Source organism: Leptopilina heterotoma, unplaced genomic scaffold (assembly GCF_015476425.1).
Source record: "Leptopilina heterotoma isolate Lh14 unplaced genomic scaffold, ASM1547642v1 Lhet_134, whole genome shotgun sequence".
NCBI classification, from domain to species: Eukaryota; Metazoa; Arthropoda; class Insecta; order Hymenoptera; family Figitidae; genus Leptopilina; species Leptopilina heterotoma.
In genome coordinates, this window is record NW_025110853.1 from 2,348,184 (window position 1) to 2,365,069 (window position 16,886).

The 16,886-nt window shown below is 23.8% G+C and overlaps 3 protein-coding genes across 7 annotated transcripts in view; 1 reads left to right on the forward strand and 2 right to left on the reverse strand.

Annotated features, from left to right (window-relative positions):
- LOC122513118 (Y+L amino acid transporter 2) overlaps positions 1–8,391 on the reverse strand; it is a 46,403-nt gene extending 38,012 nt beyond the window's left edge. For 3 of the 4 annotated variants that reach the window (XM_043629381.1, XM_043629382.1, XM_043629378.1), the window contains exons 1-2: positions 8,270–8,391; positions 2,181–2,662 (exon numbers count right to left, since the gene is read on the reverse strand). The gene's annotated coding sequence lies outside the window, so the exon portion shown is untranslated. The remainder of the gene's footprint in view (positions 1–2,180; positions 2,663–8,269) is intronic. The other variant, XM_043629379.1, reaches the window with a different exon arrangement.
- Positions 8,392–11,949: 3,558 nt separating this feature from the next.
- Positions 11,950–13,233, forward strand: LOC122513123 (cytochrome c oxidase assembly factor 6 homolog). 2 transcript variants are annotated; one of them, XM_043629395.1, is made up of 3 exons: positions 11,950–12,136; positions 12,568–12,719; positions 13,043–13,233. In XM_043629395.1, the coding sequence occupies exons 2-3, from the start codon at positions 12,576–12,578 to the stop codon at positions 13,145–13,147; spliced, it is 249 nt and encodes an 82-aa protein (XP_043485330.1). In that variant the 5' UTR covers positions 11,950–12,136; positions 12,568–12,575; the 3' UTR covers positions 13,148–13,233. The 2 variants fall into 2 exon arrangements, with proteins under 2 accessions (XP_043485330.1, XP_043485331.1); XM_043629396.1 differs by lacking the exon at positions 11,950–12,136 and adding an exon at positions 12,222–12,341.
- Positions 13,234–13,437: 204 nt separating this feature from the next.
- The window catches only part of LOC122513119 (maestro heat-like repeat-containing protein family member 1), a 48,527-nt gene continuing 45,078 nt past the window's right edge, over positions 13,438–16,886 (reverse strand). The window contains exons 18-22 of the mRNA XM_043629383.1: positions 16,226–16,597; positions 15,572–15,889; positions 15,068–15,409; positions 14,295–14,464; positions 13,438–13,865 (exon numbers count right to left, since the gene is read on the reverse strand). Of these exons, the coding sequence (XP_043485318.1) occupies positions 13,676–13,865; positions 14,295–14,464; positions 15,068–15,409; positions 15,572–15,889; positions 16,226–16,597 (1,392 nt within the window). The 3' untranslated portion in view covers positions 13,438–13,675. The remainder of the gene's footprint in view (positions 13,866–14,294; positions 14,465–15,067; positions 15,410–15,571; positions 15,890–16,225; positions 16,598–16,886) is intronic.

The following is a 16,886-nucleotide window of genomic DNA, read 5'->3' on the forward strand; positions in this document are numbered from 1 at the left end:
CTAAAACTAAATGAAGATCCACGAGAATTATGTTCACCAGAATACAATATTGAAGATTAAAGAAGAATTTCCTGCTTTTTTATGTGTGAATAAAATAGAAATGATTCTTGAAGTGTGGTATTACTTTTTTTTTTTGTTTTTTTTTTTTTTTTTGAAGTAAATGTTTGACCTCAAGCGAAAGTTCACTGAAGTTACATCATCATTTTTGGTTAATCGATTTTATAGCCGTTTTACGTCAAGATCGTTACTACTTTTTAGTTACTTATATTAACAACAGTTCAACTCCAAAAATGTCAATTTTAATGAAAAAAAAATTATTTTTTTCAGGAGAAAGAATATTTTATTGGTTAATTTATTTTTTTACTTATGAATAAAGAGTAAAAAAAATTAATTTAAAAAAAATTGCCATTTGGCTAATAAATATTTTTCTCTTCTTCATTTCTGATAAAATGTTCTCTAAAATTAAAATTGTGAATAGAAAATGGCAAAATTAATACAAATTTTTACTCGAGGAATATAAATTAATAATAATAATAATGTCAATAATAAACAAAATAATAATTAAATAATAAAATAACTATTAAGTTTTTTAGTACTATTGTAACAATTGAAAAATAAGTGAATCAATTTTGAAAAAATTGGAAATATCTTCTAACAGGGTGTCTAACAAGGATTGAGAAAAAAATTCCCTGACTTTTCCATGACTTTTTCCCTGACCTTTTACTAATTTTATTTCTGCTTTCTTGAGACAAAAATATGGTAATTGTCATATTTCACAATAAATTAATATCTAATGGTAAAAACAAACGGTAATAAAAATATTCTAAGTTTTGTTAGATTAAAAAAAATTTGTATTCACAAAAAATTTTAATTTTTTAGAAATTTCTCTGACTTTTAATGAAATTCTCTGACATTCCCTGACTTTTCCATGACTTTTCCCTGACAAAAAAAAATCCCTGACTTTTTTTTTCTTTTTATATAAATTAGACTAATTTACATAAATTGATTGTCTTAAAATTTTGAATATACAAATGAACGAAATTTTGTTGTTTAAACATTGTTAAGAAATTTCTATACCAACAATGAAAAAGAGTTAATAAATTAAGCATTTACTTAGTTAAGATTTAATTTTTTTAGATCTGCAAAACAATATTTTATAATATGTAAAATTCAAACTGGAAAAGGTGAAAAAAATTATCCTTCATTTGAACGTTTTAGTGAAAGAAATTTTTTTATTCAAATATTTTAAAGAAATTTCAATATCAACAATGAAAAATAGATTAAATTATTTAAGCACTCATTTAGTTATGAATCAATTTTTTCAATATACAAAATATTTTGTAAAAAATTTAAATTGAAAAAGGTGAAAAAAATTATCCTACATTTAAACATGTTCAAAACTGTAAGAACTTATAAATTGGAGAAGTAATTTCTACCGAGAGGATAATAACAGAAAAAGAAATACATTTCTTTTTGAAAAAAATTTAAACACTTGAAAAAAGTATAAACTCTTCATACTTTTTCAACTGTGTTTAAATTTTTTTTTTTAAAGAAAGATATTTCTCTCTCGTCATTATATTCACTCAGTAAAAATTGCTCCTCCGATAATAATAATTCATATATAGAAACGAATTTTAGTAATAAGACAAATATGGAGTTACGTAAAAAAATAGACACGCTCTGTCGATTTAAACCAAAACCGGATTTAAAGATATTCATTTCAGTTAGGATGAAACAGTCCCTATATAATATTTCTAGAACCCAGGCGTAGACTTGCTAGAGGCGTTCGTGAAAATCAATAGACCACGTGGGTCGACGTTCGCTTTTTGCGAACTCCATTTTCGTAAAAGATATCAAGGACATTAAATTTTCATCTACCATAATAAAAAAATCATCTTAAAATCCTTGCATTTCTACCCTATCTTCCTATATAAAATTTATCCCCTTTTTCTCTCATTGAAAACGTGTTCTTAAAAAAATTAGATCAGTAATCCTTTGAAATTTTGTCAAAAAATAAAAAAGGATAAAAAGAAAAATTATTTTAAAATTATAATTTTGCCATTCGTAAAAATACTTTCTTTTTTTCTTTTCGTCACTTCAATTTTTCCATAAATTTCTGAATTCTTTTTATTTTAAATGTTTTTTTGTAAATTATTTTTTAAAATGAAAATTGTACTCACGCGTAAAATATATTTCCAATAATCTAGAGAGAGTGATTTTCCTTTTGTTTAAAATTCCTGGTCAATCATCAAATTGAAGATTGAGGCACTCACGGATTTTTGTCTTTCTAAAACTTCATGCCGATTGTGAAAAATAGATTCCTTTTTTTCTATGCAACATATAGAGGAAAATAAAAAATTGTTTTTCTTCAATATATCTATATATGTATAAGTTTTGTCACGCGTACCGGTAAAATTTGAGACGCAACCAACCAACTTGTACAGCACGGTGGTTCGAGTCTGAATGACTTGTATATGCTTCCTATGCTTCCTCATTTAGTGTCTCTCTCAGATTGATTCCCCTTTCTATTGCGCGAGCGCTTTCTTTCTCTTTCTCTCACTTCCCTCCATTCGATTCTTCTTTCATTTTTCCCTCAAACTCACATATCGTTTCATTCCTTCTTCCTTTTGTCTTCTCCTCGTTTTTTCCTTCTTCTTTTTTTCTGAAAAATACAATGATCTTAAGAATACGTTGAAAAAAAGAAAAGAAAAATTTACTCCAAATTTACGAGAAACTTGTTTATAAGCTGAAAAAAAATTACGTGAAAATTTTATTACTAATCATAAATTATTATTCACTTTTTAATACTATTATTTATTTTATTTATTATACTTTAATATTTTAATATTTTTTAGACTTTAAATTAAAAAATACAAAAATATTTTTTAATTTTTGTTTTTAATAATTATTATACTTTGGAAAAACACGATGATCTTAAGAATACGTTAAAAAAGGAAAATTTTGTCCGAATTTAAAAGAAACTTGTTTACAAGCTAAAAACAACTACCGGAAAATTTTATTACTAATCATAAATTTTTCTTTACTTTTCTACATTTATTATTCATTTTATAATTAATTTAATATTTTTTAGACCAATTTTCATGCTTTAAGTTCAAAACTATAAAAATGTCTTCCTAATATGTCTACCCTTATTTTTAATATTTACACTACGGAAAAAATCCATCTAATATTTATTATAAGTTTATAAAAAAATAGCTTATAACTTTCATCATAGAAAAATTCCAAAAGGAAAACAAATTGTTTTAAAATTCTCGAGATAATTGTTGTGCAAAAGAAATATTATTTAATAATTATATATAATAATCGTCGTGATTCCAGATTTCCGGATCTCTGTCCACACTTGAAGTTAGTTATGGTTATTCTTTTGTTTTTTATACGTTTGTTTTGAAAATTAATTTTTGTGGGTTAAGTATTAGCATTTTTTATATTTTTAAATGTCAAATTTTTCAATGTTTATGTTATTATTGTACAGTGCTGCCAGATTGGAAGAAATATAGTAAAAACTTGAAGATTGTTTGAAAATGTTGTGAAGGCTGTGTATATATCAAGTAATTATGAAAATATTTATAAACATTTAAATAATATAAATAAACCATTTTTTAAAGATAAATTATAATTTTTGTTCTTTACGTTTTTATGATTATAATAATAAATGTAATAATTATTAATTACTAAAGTAATTGTTACTGTTCCATTTATTATTTTGCAAATCAAAAAATGTTATATTTTCAAATATAAACATTAATTTTTTAATTTCAGATTAACTACATAATTAACTATTCTTGTTTATTATTTTCAAAAATGTTAATAAGAGTTTTCGAAAGAATTTAATTATTTAAAAAAAAATTTTTATAAAAATCAAATGACTAATTATTTCCAAATTTTTCAATAAAAACTTTGCAAGATTTTAGTCATTTTCAGTGCATTAATTTTTAAAATTAAAAACATTGAAAACTTTTACTTTTAAATTGCGAACAGATTCAAACACAGCAATATTAATTTATTTCTTTATAATTCTTTGTGAAATTTATTTTCTTTTATCATATTCTAGAAAAAATTATAACCAAAATCTGAAGAAAGTTTTTTGATTAATTTAAAGATTTCTGAAGATAAATAAGAAAATTCTGAAGATTTGTCGTTTCAATCATCTGGCAGTACTGTTATAGTGTTTGATTCAATTTTTAGCTTTACAACTATCATTTACTCTAAAGGTAAATACTTTTCTATAATTTAATGTTAACATTATTTCAATATATTGAAAAAAGTTATTTGATATAATTTACATTCAATTGAATTTTATTTTTATAAATTTCTTAATGCAGAATATTTAGTTTTTTAACTTGCAAAACTCTAAATAATGTAATTGTTAAAAATATAATATTTATTTTTCATAATTTAAAATTATTAATTATTTTCATAATAATTTAAAATAATTACTATATTATTAAAGACTACAACATAAATTTAAATTATCAAAGTATATTTAATAAAATAGTAATTTAATACAAGTTTTATTTTTATATTTTTTATTATATGAATTTATTTTATGAACTTTTAACGTGTCTTAATTTTCATATGTTTTTAATTAATATGTGATTTATAGAATATTCAACAAATCAATAAAAATATATTGCCAATTTTTTCAATTAAAAATATATTACATCAAATATCTATTCCCAATATTTAAATAATGTTAACATTAAATTATGGACACATACCTGCCGAGTAAATAATAATTATAAAGTTAAAAATTCAATTAAACAACCAATATATAGAATTAAAATGTAGGGGCTATCATACGCCTAAAATTTATCTGAAATTTTTTTTTCTTTGTTTCTAAAAACGAATTTAGAATATTTTTTTTATGCTTCATTATAATATTATATTACATCTTGTAATTAAATAATTAATGCAAGTTATAGTTTGTATTTATACTATAGATATTTTGTTTTCCAAAGAAATTAGAATTAAAAGTTGTTAACTTTATTATTTTTCAATTAATTTAATTTTTTGCAGTTATGGTAGTTTCAAAAGATACGGAATTTTTTGTTTAAAAAGCTAAATGAATAATTATTTTTTTAATTTTTGGAATAATTAAAATTTTCGTAATCAAAATTATTTTGAAAATAAAAGTATAAAATATGTAACAATTTTTGCGAGATTCAATTTTCTTCGTACAACATGAAAGTTTAACAGCAGTAATTTTTGTTTACAAAATTTATAGGATTCACTTAAAATTCGTTTCTAATACGTTAAATATGCCATTAAAATTTAGAAATTCAAAATAGAACTTCCATTTGTCTGACTTTCTTCTAATTTATCGGACTCAGTGATTTCTGGGGTGAATTTGGTAAAGTTCTAAAATGATTAATTTCTATGTTGAATTCGTTATTTTGAATTTAGAAAATCTGATGTTAATTTAATTATTTTTTCGTTATGCACGACAAAAAACATTTACCTGGATAAACTACAGATTTCACTTTATTAGCGAAATTTTTCAGTGCTTCAATTAATACTTTAAAAAGTATATTTAAATTAAAATGGCTTTATATTGTTTAAAATAAGCAATGTAAAAGATAAAATTTGCTCAAAAAATAATTTTTCACCTCCTGCTGGTTACCGGCTGTGGCTATTTTTTTTATTAATTGTGAATTAAATTAATTTTTATGACCCAGATACTAATTGGAATTGTTCTAGCATGGTGGCCACTAAAAACAGTAAAAAAATTTCCCTGACTTTTTCCCGACTTTCCCTGACCAATATTCTGGGTGTTTTTAACTTGGTTTCTAATGAACAATAATTTAAATAAGAAATATATCTCTCAAATTATTATTAATAACTACTATTCATTTCAAACAGTTGAGAAGGATGTTTTAAGGATTTTTGAATCAATTTGTAGAAGTAGATAAAATTCTTTATTTTCAAAATTAAATCTTTAATCTTAAAGTAGCTGAGACTGCGGCTAAAACTTAAATTTTGAAAAGATGTTTTTTAGTCAATAAATCCGTTTAGATGCAAAAATATATAAATAGATCAATCTTGTATAGGCCAATTGTCCTCACCAACATTTAATAAAAAAGCTTCTAATATTTTAGCGTAAAATAAATGTTTTGCTCTTTTTTCAAAACTTTGATTTTGTAACATTTAACAATTATAAATTTAATAAACTAAAATTTATTTATAAATAAAAAACAAAATTATGGGTTTAATTGTCGTGGGCGGTTTCGTTTTTCGGCCGTGTACTTGCCTAATGACATAAATACACTGAAAAAAATTATTTGATTCAATTAATTCGAATTATTTGCAAAAATTTTATTTGGATCTAATAAATATTTATTTGCTTCAAATAACTTGAATTATTTGAATCACATTTGTTTAACTCAAATAAATCTTAATTGGATCAATTAAATAATTAATTGATTCTAATAAAAGAATTTATTTAATGCAAATAATTAGTTATTTGAAACAATTTATTTATTTATTTCACTCAATTAATTGGATATTTGATATAAATAAAAATTATTTGATATTTATATCTAACTATTTCCGTTAGAAAGATAATGCAATTTGACTGTTTTGGCTGTTTAATATTTAGCCCTAGTCTCCCTTATATAAATTTTTTTTTCTTTTTATAATCTTTACAATTTCCCTGACTAATTAAAAAATTCCCTGACTTTTCCCTGACCAGTGGCCACCATGTCTAGCCATAGTTCAGGTCCAGTAATGTAAATTCTATTTAAATTGAGACCATTAACTGAAAGTATTTGAATTTAAAAAAAATTAGAAGTTCGAAGTTCTTAAATCTTTTTTGTAAACTTTAAAGTTTCAAAATAATATAAAATGAAAATTTAATTCTCTATAATTGTTAACTTTTTCCACTTTTAATTATTTCAAACTTTTTGTTAGGTAATAATAATTATTTCTTTAAACATTTTTTAAAATAAAATGGAGTTTAAATTGTTTAAAATAAGCAGTTTGACACAACATTCCCGCGCGCTTGCGCGCGGATAGTTTTGCTAGTTACATTAATAAATGTAGCAGTTAATCATCTCTTGTTTAAAAAAGAAATAAATGTTTGTAAATAGGAAATAGAAATCAACAGAAAATTACGGTGAAAATAGAAAACGAAAAAAATTTTTTTTGCAAAAAATGAACATCATTGAAGATGAAATAAATCTCATAAAGTCGTTTCAATGAATAATAAAATTAATCTTTCATATTCTCATTATATATACCTATAATTTTTATGTTTCACAAATCTACGCACTGAAATTTCATAATATTTAGGAACTTTTCTATTGTTTTTAATTTATCATCATTGTTATTTAATTTTAAAACAATTATTAATATTAATTACAAATTTCATGTTTATTTTTCAATTATTATTAATTGATTTTCATTGTAATTCAATTTAAAACCGATTAAATTCAATTATGGGAAATTGAATACATTGAAAAATTGTGTTTTTCAAATTTGAAAAAATAATAATTAAAAAATATTGTTTTTCATTGAATATTTAAATTCTTCCCTAAATAATTTTCCTAATTAAAAGTAAATATTTTCAATTCTTTAATTAGTTTTATACTATTTCTATTATTTATATCTATAATATAATTATATTATTTTTATTTTCTATTTAACATTTTTTTAAATCAATTTTTTTTTGTTACTTATTTTAGAATGGAATAGAATTAAATTTTTAGGTACTAATTCTAATATAGTACTCTAATTATTTTGATACTAATTTTGAAAACCTTTTCAATTCTTTTTTCATTATACTTCAATTATTTTAATGTTATTATAATAAAATAAAATATCAATTTTACTTCAATTATTTAAATTTGTTTGTATTTTTGATTATTCTCTTTAGTAGAGCGTAACTCCCTTGTATTTTCTGAACGTGATAAAACGAGTGAAATAAGTAAATAAATACTTCAATTATTTTTATTATTATAAAACAATTATAATTAGGTATTTCGATACTTAATTTTTTTTATGTTAATTTTTTTACAGCTTCAATTTAATTACAGACTTTCCTTATTTTAATTATTTTCTTATTTATGTTTTAATTATTTTTATGAATATATTTTTATTTTATTATTTTTATATAATTTTTTCATATTTTGTAATGAACCTAATTTTCATTATTTAGTATTTTGATTATTTAAATAAAAAATGAATAATATTCTTATTAATTTTTTTTTTTATAATAGCAAAGAATAGACATGTAATTTTCTTCTTGTTTTACCTTTCTTCTGTTTCCGAAAATTGACCATTTTTGTTATTTGCAAATAATTGAACAAATCCCATGTTCTAGTTTAAGGTGGTGCTTAGGAAGCGTGGGACGCCCTTGAATGACGTCAAGAGATCAATACCAGTGGAGGCTGGATCCAGCTACGTCATCATCGGCAATCCAAACAGGTCCTTGGAGCAAGATCCTGCGAAAAATTAGACAAATTTTAATACAAAATTACTCTTTAAATTTAAAAATTGAAAATTACTAAGTATTCTAATTATTAAGAGTAGAGATGATTCTATCACTCAGTCGTATTTTCACTATTTATTATTCTAATTATTATTTTAGAATCTACATTTGTAATAATTTACCCTTGGAATAGATTTGAAAATTCTGATAAATGATTGTCTAAAAGCTGGAAAAATATATTCAGCAATTTTTTAATTCCGTAAAATTTATTTCAAGATTGATATTTAATTTTCAGTGAATATTAAAAGTTTATATTTAAAATGAAATATTGGAAATCAATGACTAATTAGGATTTCTTTTCAGTTTTCTACTACTCTCTAAATCTGAATTAGTAGAAAGTTACTAATGAAATGACGAAAAGTCTTCCACCAAATGATTTAGTAATAATTTTACTAACAAATAGTGAAATTTTACTAATTATTAGTAGATTTTACTAATTGCTTAGTAGAATTCTACTAACAATTAGTAGAACTGTTTTATTAGTAGTCGATAAAACAGTTTCACTAATTCATTTAGTAAAAAAGTGATTTTCAATTAGTGAAATTCTACTAAGACATTAGTAAAATATTACTAAAAATTAGTAATATTCTACTAATTGAAAAGGGGAAAAGTCTTCCATGAAAACTACTAAAAATTAGTAAAATTTTACTATTTCTTAGTAGAATTCTACTAATTCAGATTTAGAGAGATAATTTGACATTTACAAAATATTTTGTTTTAGCGAAAAATTCTATTTTATACTAATTGAAAATTTTTTCTCTTATCTACTAAATTTACCATTTTTTATTTTTTTTAGCAAAAAACTTTATTTTCTACTAATTAGGAATTTTTTTCATTTTTCTACTAATTTGATACTCGCAAAATTTTATGTTTTATTACAAAATTTTATTTTCTAGGTACTAATTATGGGAATTTTTTCGTTTCTTCACTAATTTGACATTTATAGAAATTTATAAATGTCAAGTTAGCAGTAAGCATAAAAAAAATTAGTAGAAAAAAGAGAAAAATTCCTAATTAGTAAAAAATAAAATTTGTTGATAAAATATTTTCTAAGTGTCAGATTCTATTTTCCAAAAATTTCCAGTTATAGTAAATAGTCCATTTTTTCATTTCTCTACTAATTTAATATAATAAATAATAAAAAAAAAAAATAATAATAACAAAATTCTCTATATTGACGAAACATTTTTTAGAAATAATCCGAATTTCTAATTCTAGAATTAATTTCTAATACCTATAGATAAAGAAGGTGAATTACCTTATGATTAAAAAGAAAAAAATTCAGGTGTGGTTTTGTCATAAAAAAAAGAGTGCGGTTAAAATATATCATGTTACAGATTGTAATAAGTAAATTAATTCCATGGTTGAGTCACACGTTCGTTATCACCCCTCGATTATAATAAAGTTAACATAGTATTAATAATTATTACTTTTGTATGTTATCAGATTTGCATGCAAATTGTCTGGTTGAAAAAAGTTTTTAAAGTAAATAGCCCCGGAGAGCAAATTGATCGTATCTTTCGTCAAAAAGAGACAGCAAAATCAACGCTTGTCCAACAAGTTTGTCTAACTAGCCGTCAATGTAAACTGCAATTAATAATTATCTAAGAGCAATTTTCTAATTTGCTACTAAGGCTACACACCATTAGAAGCACTCTCTGTAATTGCACATTGTACTTATGTATTAAGACTCATTTTCCTCGAAAGACCTTGCGTCTACATATCGTCCCAGAGAAAGAATCATCTTCTGAAAAATCTTTATAGAGATTATGCAAATTTATTTTTTAATAAAAATAGTCCTCCAGTTGCGTTACAAAACACTACAAATTTAATAGATTCGAAAGAAAAATTATCAAAACAGGAAAAATATTTATAATAAATAAATATAATTCAGTAATTATTTTTTCAAAAATTAATTTTCAGGATGTAAAAATATAATTTATCTCTAAATTTTTAGTTCGCCCTGTTTGGACAGAGAGATAAATAAAAACAAATATTATTACTGTTTGGCTATTAATAGAAAATTTCAATATTTTGCATAATCGAATATGTTTACTTTGTGTAGTTATTATATTCACTGTTTTTCCAATTATCAATATAGTGTCGATAAAATTTTACAATGGCATGATTTTATTTCATCACTTATTTCATCATCTTGTGCTAAAAAAATCTTAATTTCAATTTAGTTTATTTTCATACCTACCAAATTTTTTTTATACTTTAATTATAAGGGTCAAATAGCTCAATTCATTCAATAGGCGTCAATTTGTATATTCCCATAAAGATATTTGACTTCTCATTAAATGCAACGCAACTATCGGACGATTCGATTTTTCTTGTAAATTAAAATAGTTGATAACATTTAAACTATAACGATTAATTTTAATAAATCGAAAGGTTTATAATGTTTAAAAAAAATAACGTAAAGTGTAAATAAAAGTATTAAAAAAGTGACTTTTTTAAGGGGCTAATTTACATTATACTAATTTAGAATAAAAAATTTGTAAAATTTACTCTTTTTTTACATACCTGTTGAAATTTTTACCTTCTATTGAAAATAGACCTTAAAATAATCCTAGATTTTATTTTATGAAAATCGTAAATTTTCTTTATGATTTTGTTTAGTTTCCACGTTTTACATACCAGTATTATTATAACCTCTACAATTATTATACTACATTATTGTCTTATCACAGAAAACTTATTCAAATATAATAATTTCGTATAAATTTAGCTAGACAGAGATAAAAAAAACCACTATTCGACGAAAATGGCATTTTATACACCAAAGAAAATAAAATTTTTGGAAAAAGAAACTGAAGTAAACGGGTAAAAAGCCGGTACAAACAGGAAACGGAAGGAAAATTTTTAAATTGACTGCCTGCGCCATCTGGTAATTAGATTCGTAAGTTTGATGATAAGGCAGCGCACTCGCTTGTGATTGGCTGCTAAAAGCGCGCTATTTTTAAAACAAGTCCAAATTTATATGATAGTGTGAAAGAACCTTTAGGTAAATGTAAAGTCATATACACAATGTTCATAAAGACTCTTGTTTTTTCGATTAGAAGTTAGAACTAGGCAATGAGTGCAAATAGAGCAAACATATATCTCTGTCTCTCTCACACTCATGGCCTAGTTGCAAAACGCAACGCAAAACGCTGTCATAAGGATGGAGTCCCATGGTAGCGTTTTGCGTTGCGTTTTGTAACTAGGCCATGAGTGTGAGAGAGATACAGATATAGGTTTGCTCTATTTGCACTCATTGCCTAGTTACAAAACGCAACGCAAAACGCTACCATGGGACTCCAGCCTAAGGCTGAAGTCCCATGGCAGCGTTTTGCGTTGCGTTTTGTAACTAGGCCATGAGTGCAAAATGCAAATATAGCGAACCTATATCTTCATCTCTCTCACACTCATGGCCTAGTTACAAAACGCAACGCAAAACGGTGCCATGGGACTGCACAGGCAGGCAGAGCTGTGAGTGCTCCATTATGTGTTTACAAAAGTAAATTATTCTTTTTCCCTAATTTAAAAAAACTAATGGCATGAAAAATGTTTTAAAATAATTTAAGAATAGTGACTAAAATTTTCAGCAATTTGAAATATTACGTCTAGGTTCAGCTGAAAAATGTAAGACTATTATCCCTATTATTTAACCTCTGTTCATAATTATACACCTGCGATTTATTTATCAGTAAATCGAGTAAATTATCGTTGTCAAAGTGTAATTCAAAAGTAATTTAAAAATACAAAAATTCCTTTTTATTGTTAATAGATTTTCATAAAAACTACACGTTTTATGCATTACAAAATTAACATTCATAAAACTTAAGAGGTTATGTAGCACTAAATATGAATATTCTTTTTAATATAAAAATTAGAAACGAAATTAATAATTATTCATCATTAATTAATTAAAATGACTATCTCTTTAGTACTTTTTTATGAAAATTTATTTCTTTACTTTTTTTACAATATTCTTTTTTAAATATCTTTTAAATAATTTATTCTGAAAGTTAAAAATCCGTCAGTCTGATAACTTAATTTTTTGATAAAACTAGATAAAAAAATGTCTTTTTTGGACAAAGAGAAACGTCAAATATGTTGGGATAATAGAGATGCATTTTGGAGTTGTCTGGATAAAAATGAAAATGCGGAAAGTCCATGTGCTCAATTTAGAAAACAATATGAACAAACATGCCCAATTCAGTGGGTAAGAAATTTTCTCGTAATATTTAAGTAATAAATAAATAAATAGAAATAGCGAATAAATTTAATGTCTAAGAATAGTTCTTGTTAAACTAAATAATTAGGAATATTTCATTTTATAGTTATAATTTCTTTTGCATTTTAATTTAATTTTACTTTACCTAATTAAATAAATTAAAATTATTAATTTATAATATTAATAATTAATAATTAAATTTAGAAATTTATAATTACTACTTAAATTTTTTAATTGTAATTATTAAGAATTTACATCAAAAATCTCTTTAAATAGATTCGAGTTTTTAAAAATTTTGTGTTATTTTACAGGTGAAACACTTTGATAGAAGAAGGGAGTATAATAAATTTAAGGAACAAATGGAAAAAAAAGGATATGTGCCGAATTTTCCAGAAAAACAGGGCGTTAAATCTTAAACAATTAGTTAATTATACAATAGAAATGACAAAACTGTAAAATATTTTAATTTACCAAAAAAATATAAAAGAAACGTTAAGTTTAATTAAATTGGAATAAATCCACACAACTTTACCAAATTCAAATTCTAAAAAAACTGTAAATTATAGCTAATTTATTTTCAATTTTTTCTCTTATTTTTCAAGTTTAATTTATTACGAAATATTTACGATTACGAGAAATTTAGGAATTTGCCCTCAAAAAATATAAATTTTAAGAAACTTTTTTACACGATATTTAAAAATATATTTTGCTATAAATATATGTTGAGTACTCAACAGTTCTATATATAAATATATATATATATATATATATATTATAATATACATAATTAATAAAATAATAAAAGGTTTTTCAATAGAAAAACCTTAATTTTTGATTTTTATTTGATAACATTGATTAAAATTCTAGTTGTTTACTTAAAAAAATAATAATCACTGGAGTTGTGTGTTTAAAAACAAAAGCAAAAAATAGTCAAAACATAAAAATCAAAGTGTAAAAGAAAGAGCCAAAGCTTGGGCAGCTCGACTTCTCACATGAGAATCATTATCACGCAATAACTGCAACAATCTTTGGACATCCTCTGGTGTTGGACGACCAAAAAATCCTAAAATTAATGCAGATGTTGCTCTCGTCGAGGTGAATTCTGACCGTGAATAACCACGTACAACAGAATTTCTGCAATGCCATGAAAATTACATGCCAGACAATTGTTTTTGTTTTTCAAAGCGATTCATTTTACAATTTCTGATATTATGTTTTTTTTACAAAAATTTTAATTTGTAGAAGAATTTTAAGAATATAAATTGGAAAACAATTTATCAATTATACTTGTTTTCTAATTTTTTATTTATTTTTGGTTCTTTAATTTTTGTTTATTTTCAACTTATTAATTTTTATTTATTTTTAACTTTTCCAGTTTTGTTTATTTTAAGGTATTTAATTTTAGTGTTTTTATTTACTTTTAGCTTCTTAATTTTCATTATTTTACTTTCCATTATGATGTTTAACATTTTTACAGACACTGTTGGAAATGAATCGCTTTAAAATTAATTTTAAAACTAATTACTTAAGGAATTTAATATTTAGACAAATTTTATCACTGACCTGAGTTCTTCGGCTCTCTTTGGTAATTCTTTTCGTAAGCATTGTATGAATTCACGAAGGAATATTTCAACATTTAAACTAACATTTGGTCCAAGATGAATGTCTATTGCTCGTACGAGTGGTTCACATTGCAGAAGTTTTCCGCAATTACACAAAATTTCACGAACAAACTAAAAATAGAAGACATTATTATTATTATTATTATAGTGAATTAATTACAACAATAATTATAAAAATTAAATAATGGTAATAATATTTAAAAGAATCCATATTAATAATCGTTGTATTGCGGTAATCTGTTCGCAGTTTGAATATAGTTTTTTTTGTTTGCTTTTTGTTTCCTAATTCTTTTGATAATTTTTCTTCTTAATTTTTTTAAATAATTCAATTCTTTCAAGAAAAGTCATTAATTATGAAAATAATTGAAATTTTGATAAGAATTTTATTAAAATTGTATTAAGTAAGTGAATTGTTTTAAGGAATTTAATTAAAATTCTATTAAATATATTTCAATTCTTATAAAGAATTTAATCAAAAATTTTAAAAATAATTGAATTATTGAGAAGAATTTTATCAAATTTTTAAAAATAATTATAATTAATTAGTAAATTAGTTAATAATTGAGTTTTAAAATAAAATTTTTTTTTAATTTACATAATAATAATAATAAGAAATGAAACACCGCGTTTCGCGCGTAACACTTGCTAGTTATTAATAATTATTATAAGTTAATTCTAAGAATCTGATTTATTTAATTTTTAGCAATTACTCACCATAATAATTGCGAGATTTGGATCTTCAAGTTTTATCACAAGACATGGAATGCAACTGAGAAGTTGATCGGTTATATCGTCATCAACGGCATCTAATGTCGTTTGCCAATTTCGAACGGCTGCTTCCAATGCACTCACAGCAGCTAATCTCAACTTTGAATTTTCCTTTTCAATAAATGGCTTTAATGTGAGTATTATTCTTGGACTAACGGGTCTTCCAATTTTTATCGACAGCATAACTGAAAGGCCATTCAATGATTCAAGAATAACATCAGACGCGCCCGACGGTTCCTCTAAACCCTCCAATAGAGCCGACATTGTATTATCAAAATATTCCTCAATCTAAAAAAGAAAAAAAGATGAAAATCTCCATTCTCTCAAAATTCCTTAATTTAAATTAACAAAACAATAAAAAAAATGTTAATTTTAGTTAATAATTAATTTGTTTTTTACTCATTTTTTCAAAAATAAATAAATTTTTTTTGTATTAAAAGAAAACTTCACCTGTTTAGGTTTAAGATAAGAAATATGTGTGAGGCCAATTAATGCTAATTTCCGAACCAAAGGAGAAGAATCGGCTCTCGCTTCGTGCAAAGTATTAATTATTCCATCAAGCCAGATTGAATCATGATTCACTTTACCGACAAGTTCAGCATAAAATGCAGTGGCAATTGCTCTTTGCACCGGAATTGTGCTTGTCATCAATTTTTCAACAGAACGCGCCAAATTCATGATAACTTCAGTTTTATCCGACAAGCATCGTATCACCGAATGGACTATCGATACCAAATTATCCTCCGCTTCCGCCGCTGAATCGAATTCCTGCAAGAGAAAACAAATTTTTCATAATTTTCCAATAATAAATAATATCAATTTTTCAATAAAACAATCAAAAAGAAAAAAAAGTAAAAATACTTTACCAATCAAATATTTTATTAACTTAATTAAAATTATAATTAGTAAATTATAATGAACTGAGTTAGATAATTAATAAAGTAGGCAAATAATTAACCACGAGGGTAATTTTTAAAAAGATAATTAAATAGGAGCAAATTGTTTTTTTACATTCTATTAATATTAATTAATAATTAATAATAAATACAATAAGTAATTTGAAAGTTAATAGGTAATAAATTAATAAATATTAGTTGTACATACTGTATTGTTCAATAAACCAGACGCAGTGTGTGAATCAACGGCTGTTAAGACATTAACGAGAACCGCATAGACTTCACGGTGGGGATTTAATTTCGAAGACTCTCGATTGGGAACGAATCCAAATTTTGTATTTGTAATTGAGACAGGCGCGTCTACGTGTATCCAGCCTGATAAGTACTTTAATAATACGCCAAGGACTTTAGCCAATTGACTTTCAATTAAAATCTCCGAGTTTGGAGACTGAAGAAGATAACCAAGTGCGACAATTGCAGCCAAAGAAGAAAATGCCGCTGTCCCATCTTTGCCTGAATTCGATGTACTATCCGACAATACACTATTATTCTCAAGGCGTTCCAACAGAATTCCAAGCGTCTAAAAAATATTAAAATATTTTTAAATTTTATTTTTCTATTAAAATCCAACAGAATTCCAAGCGCCTAAAAAATATTTAAAACAATATAATTCATTTTTTTCATTAGTAAACAAATTTTTTACGAAAAAAAGTAAATTAAATTATTATAAAAAAAGGAATTAAGTTGCTAAAATTAAAATAAATTGGAATAAAAACGTAGGTAAAGTTCACAACGTTTATGATTCAACGAGTAAAAGAATAAAGTATTTTCTAAATTTACAAATTTTTAGTTTTTGAATCGTTGATGTT

Bases quoted from the DNA above. Each gene is read 5' to 3' on its own strand.
- LOC122513123 (XM_043629395.1), top strand. From the start codon at position 12,576: ATGTCTTTTTTGGACAAAGAGAAACGTCAAATATGTTGGGATAATAGA. The intron at 12,720-13,042 runs GTAAGAAATTTT...GTTATTTTACAG, and splicing joins AAACATGCCCAATTCAGTGG to GTGAAACACTTTGATAGAAG.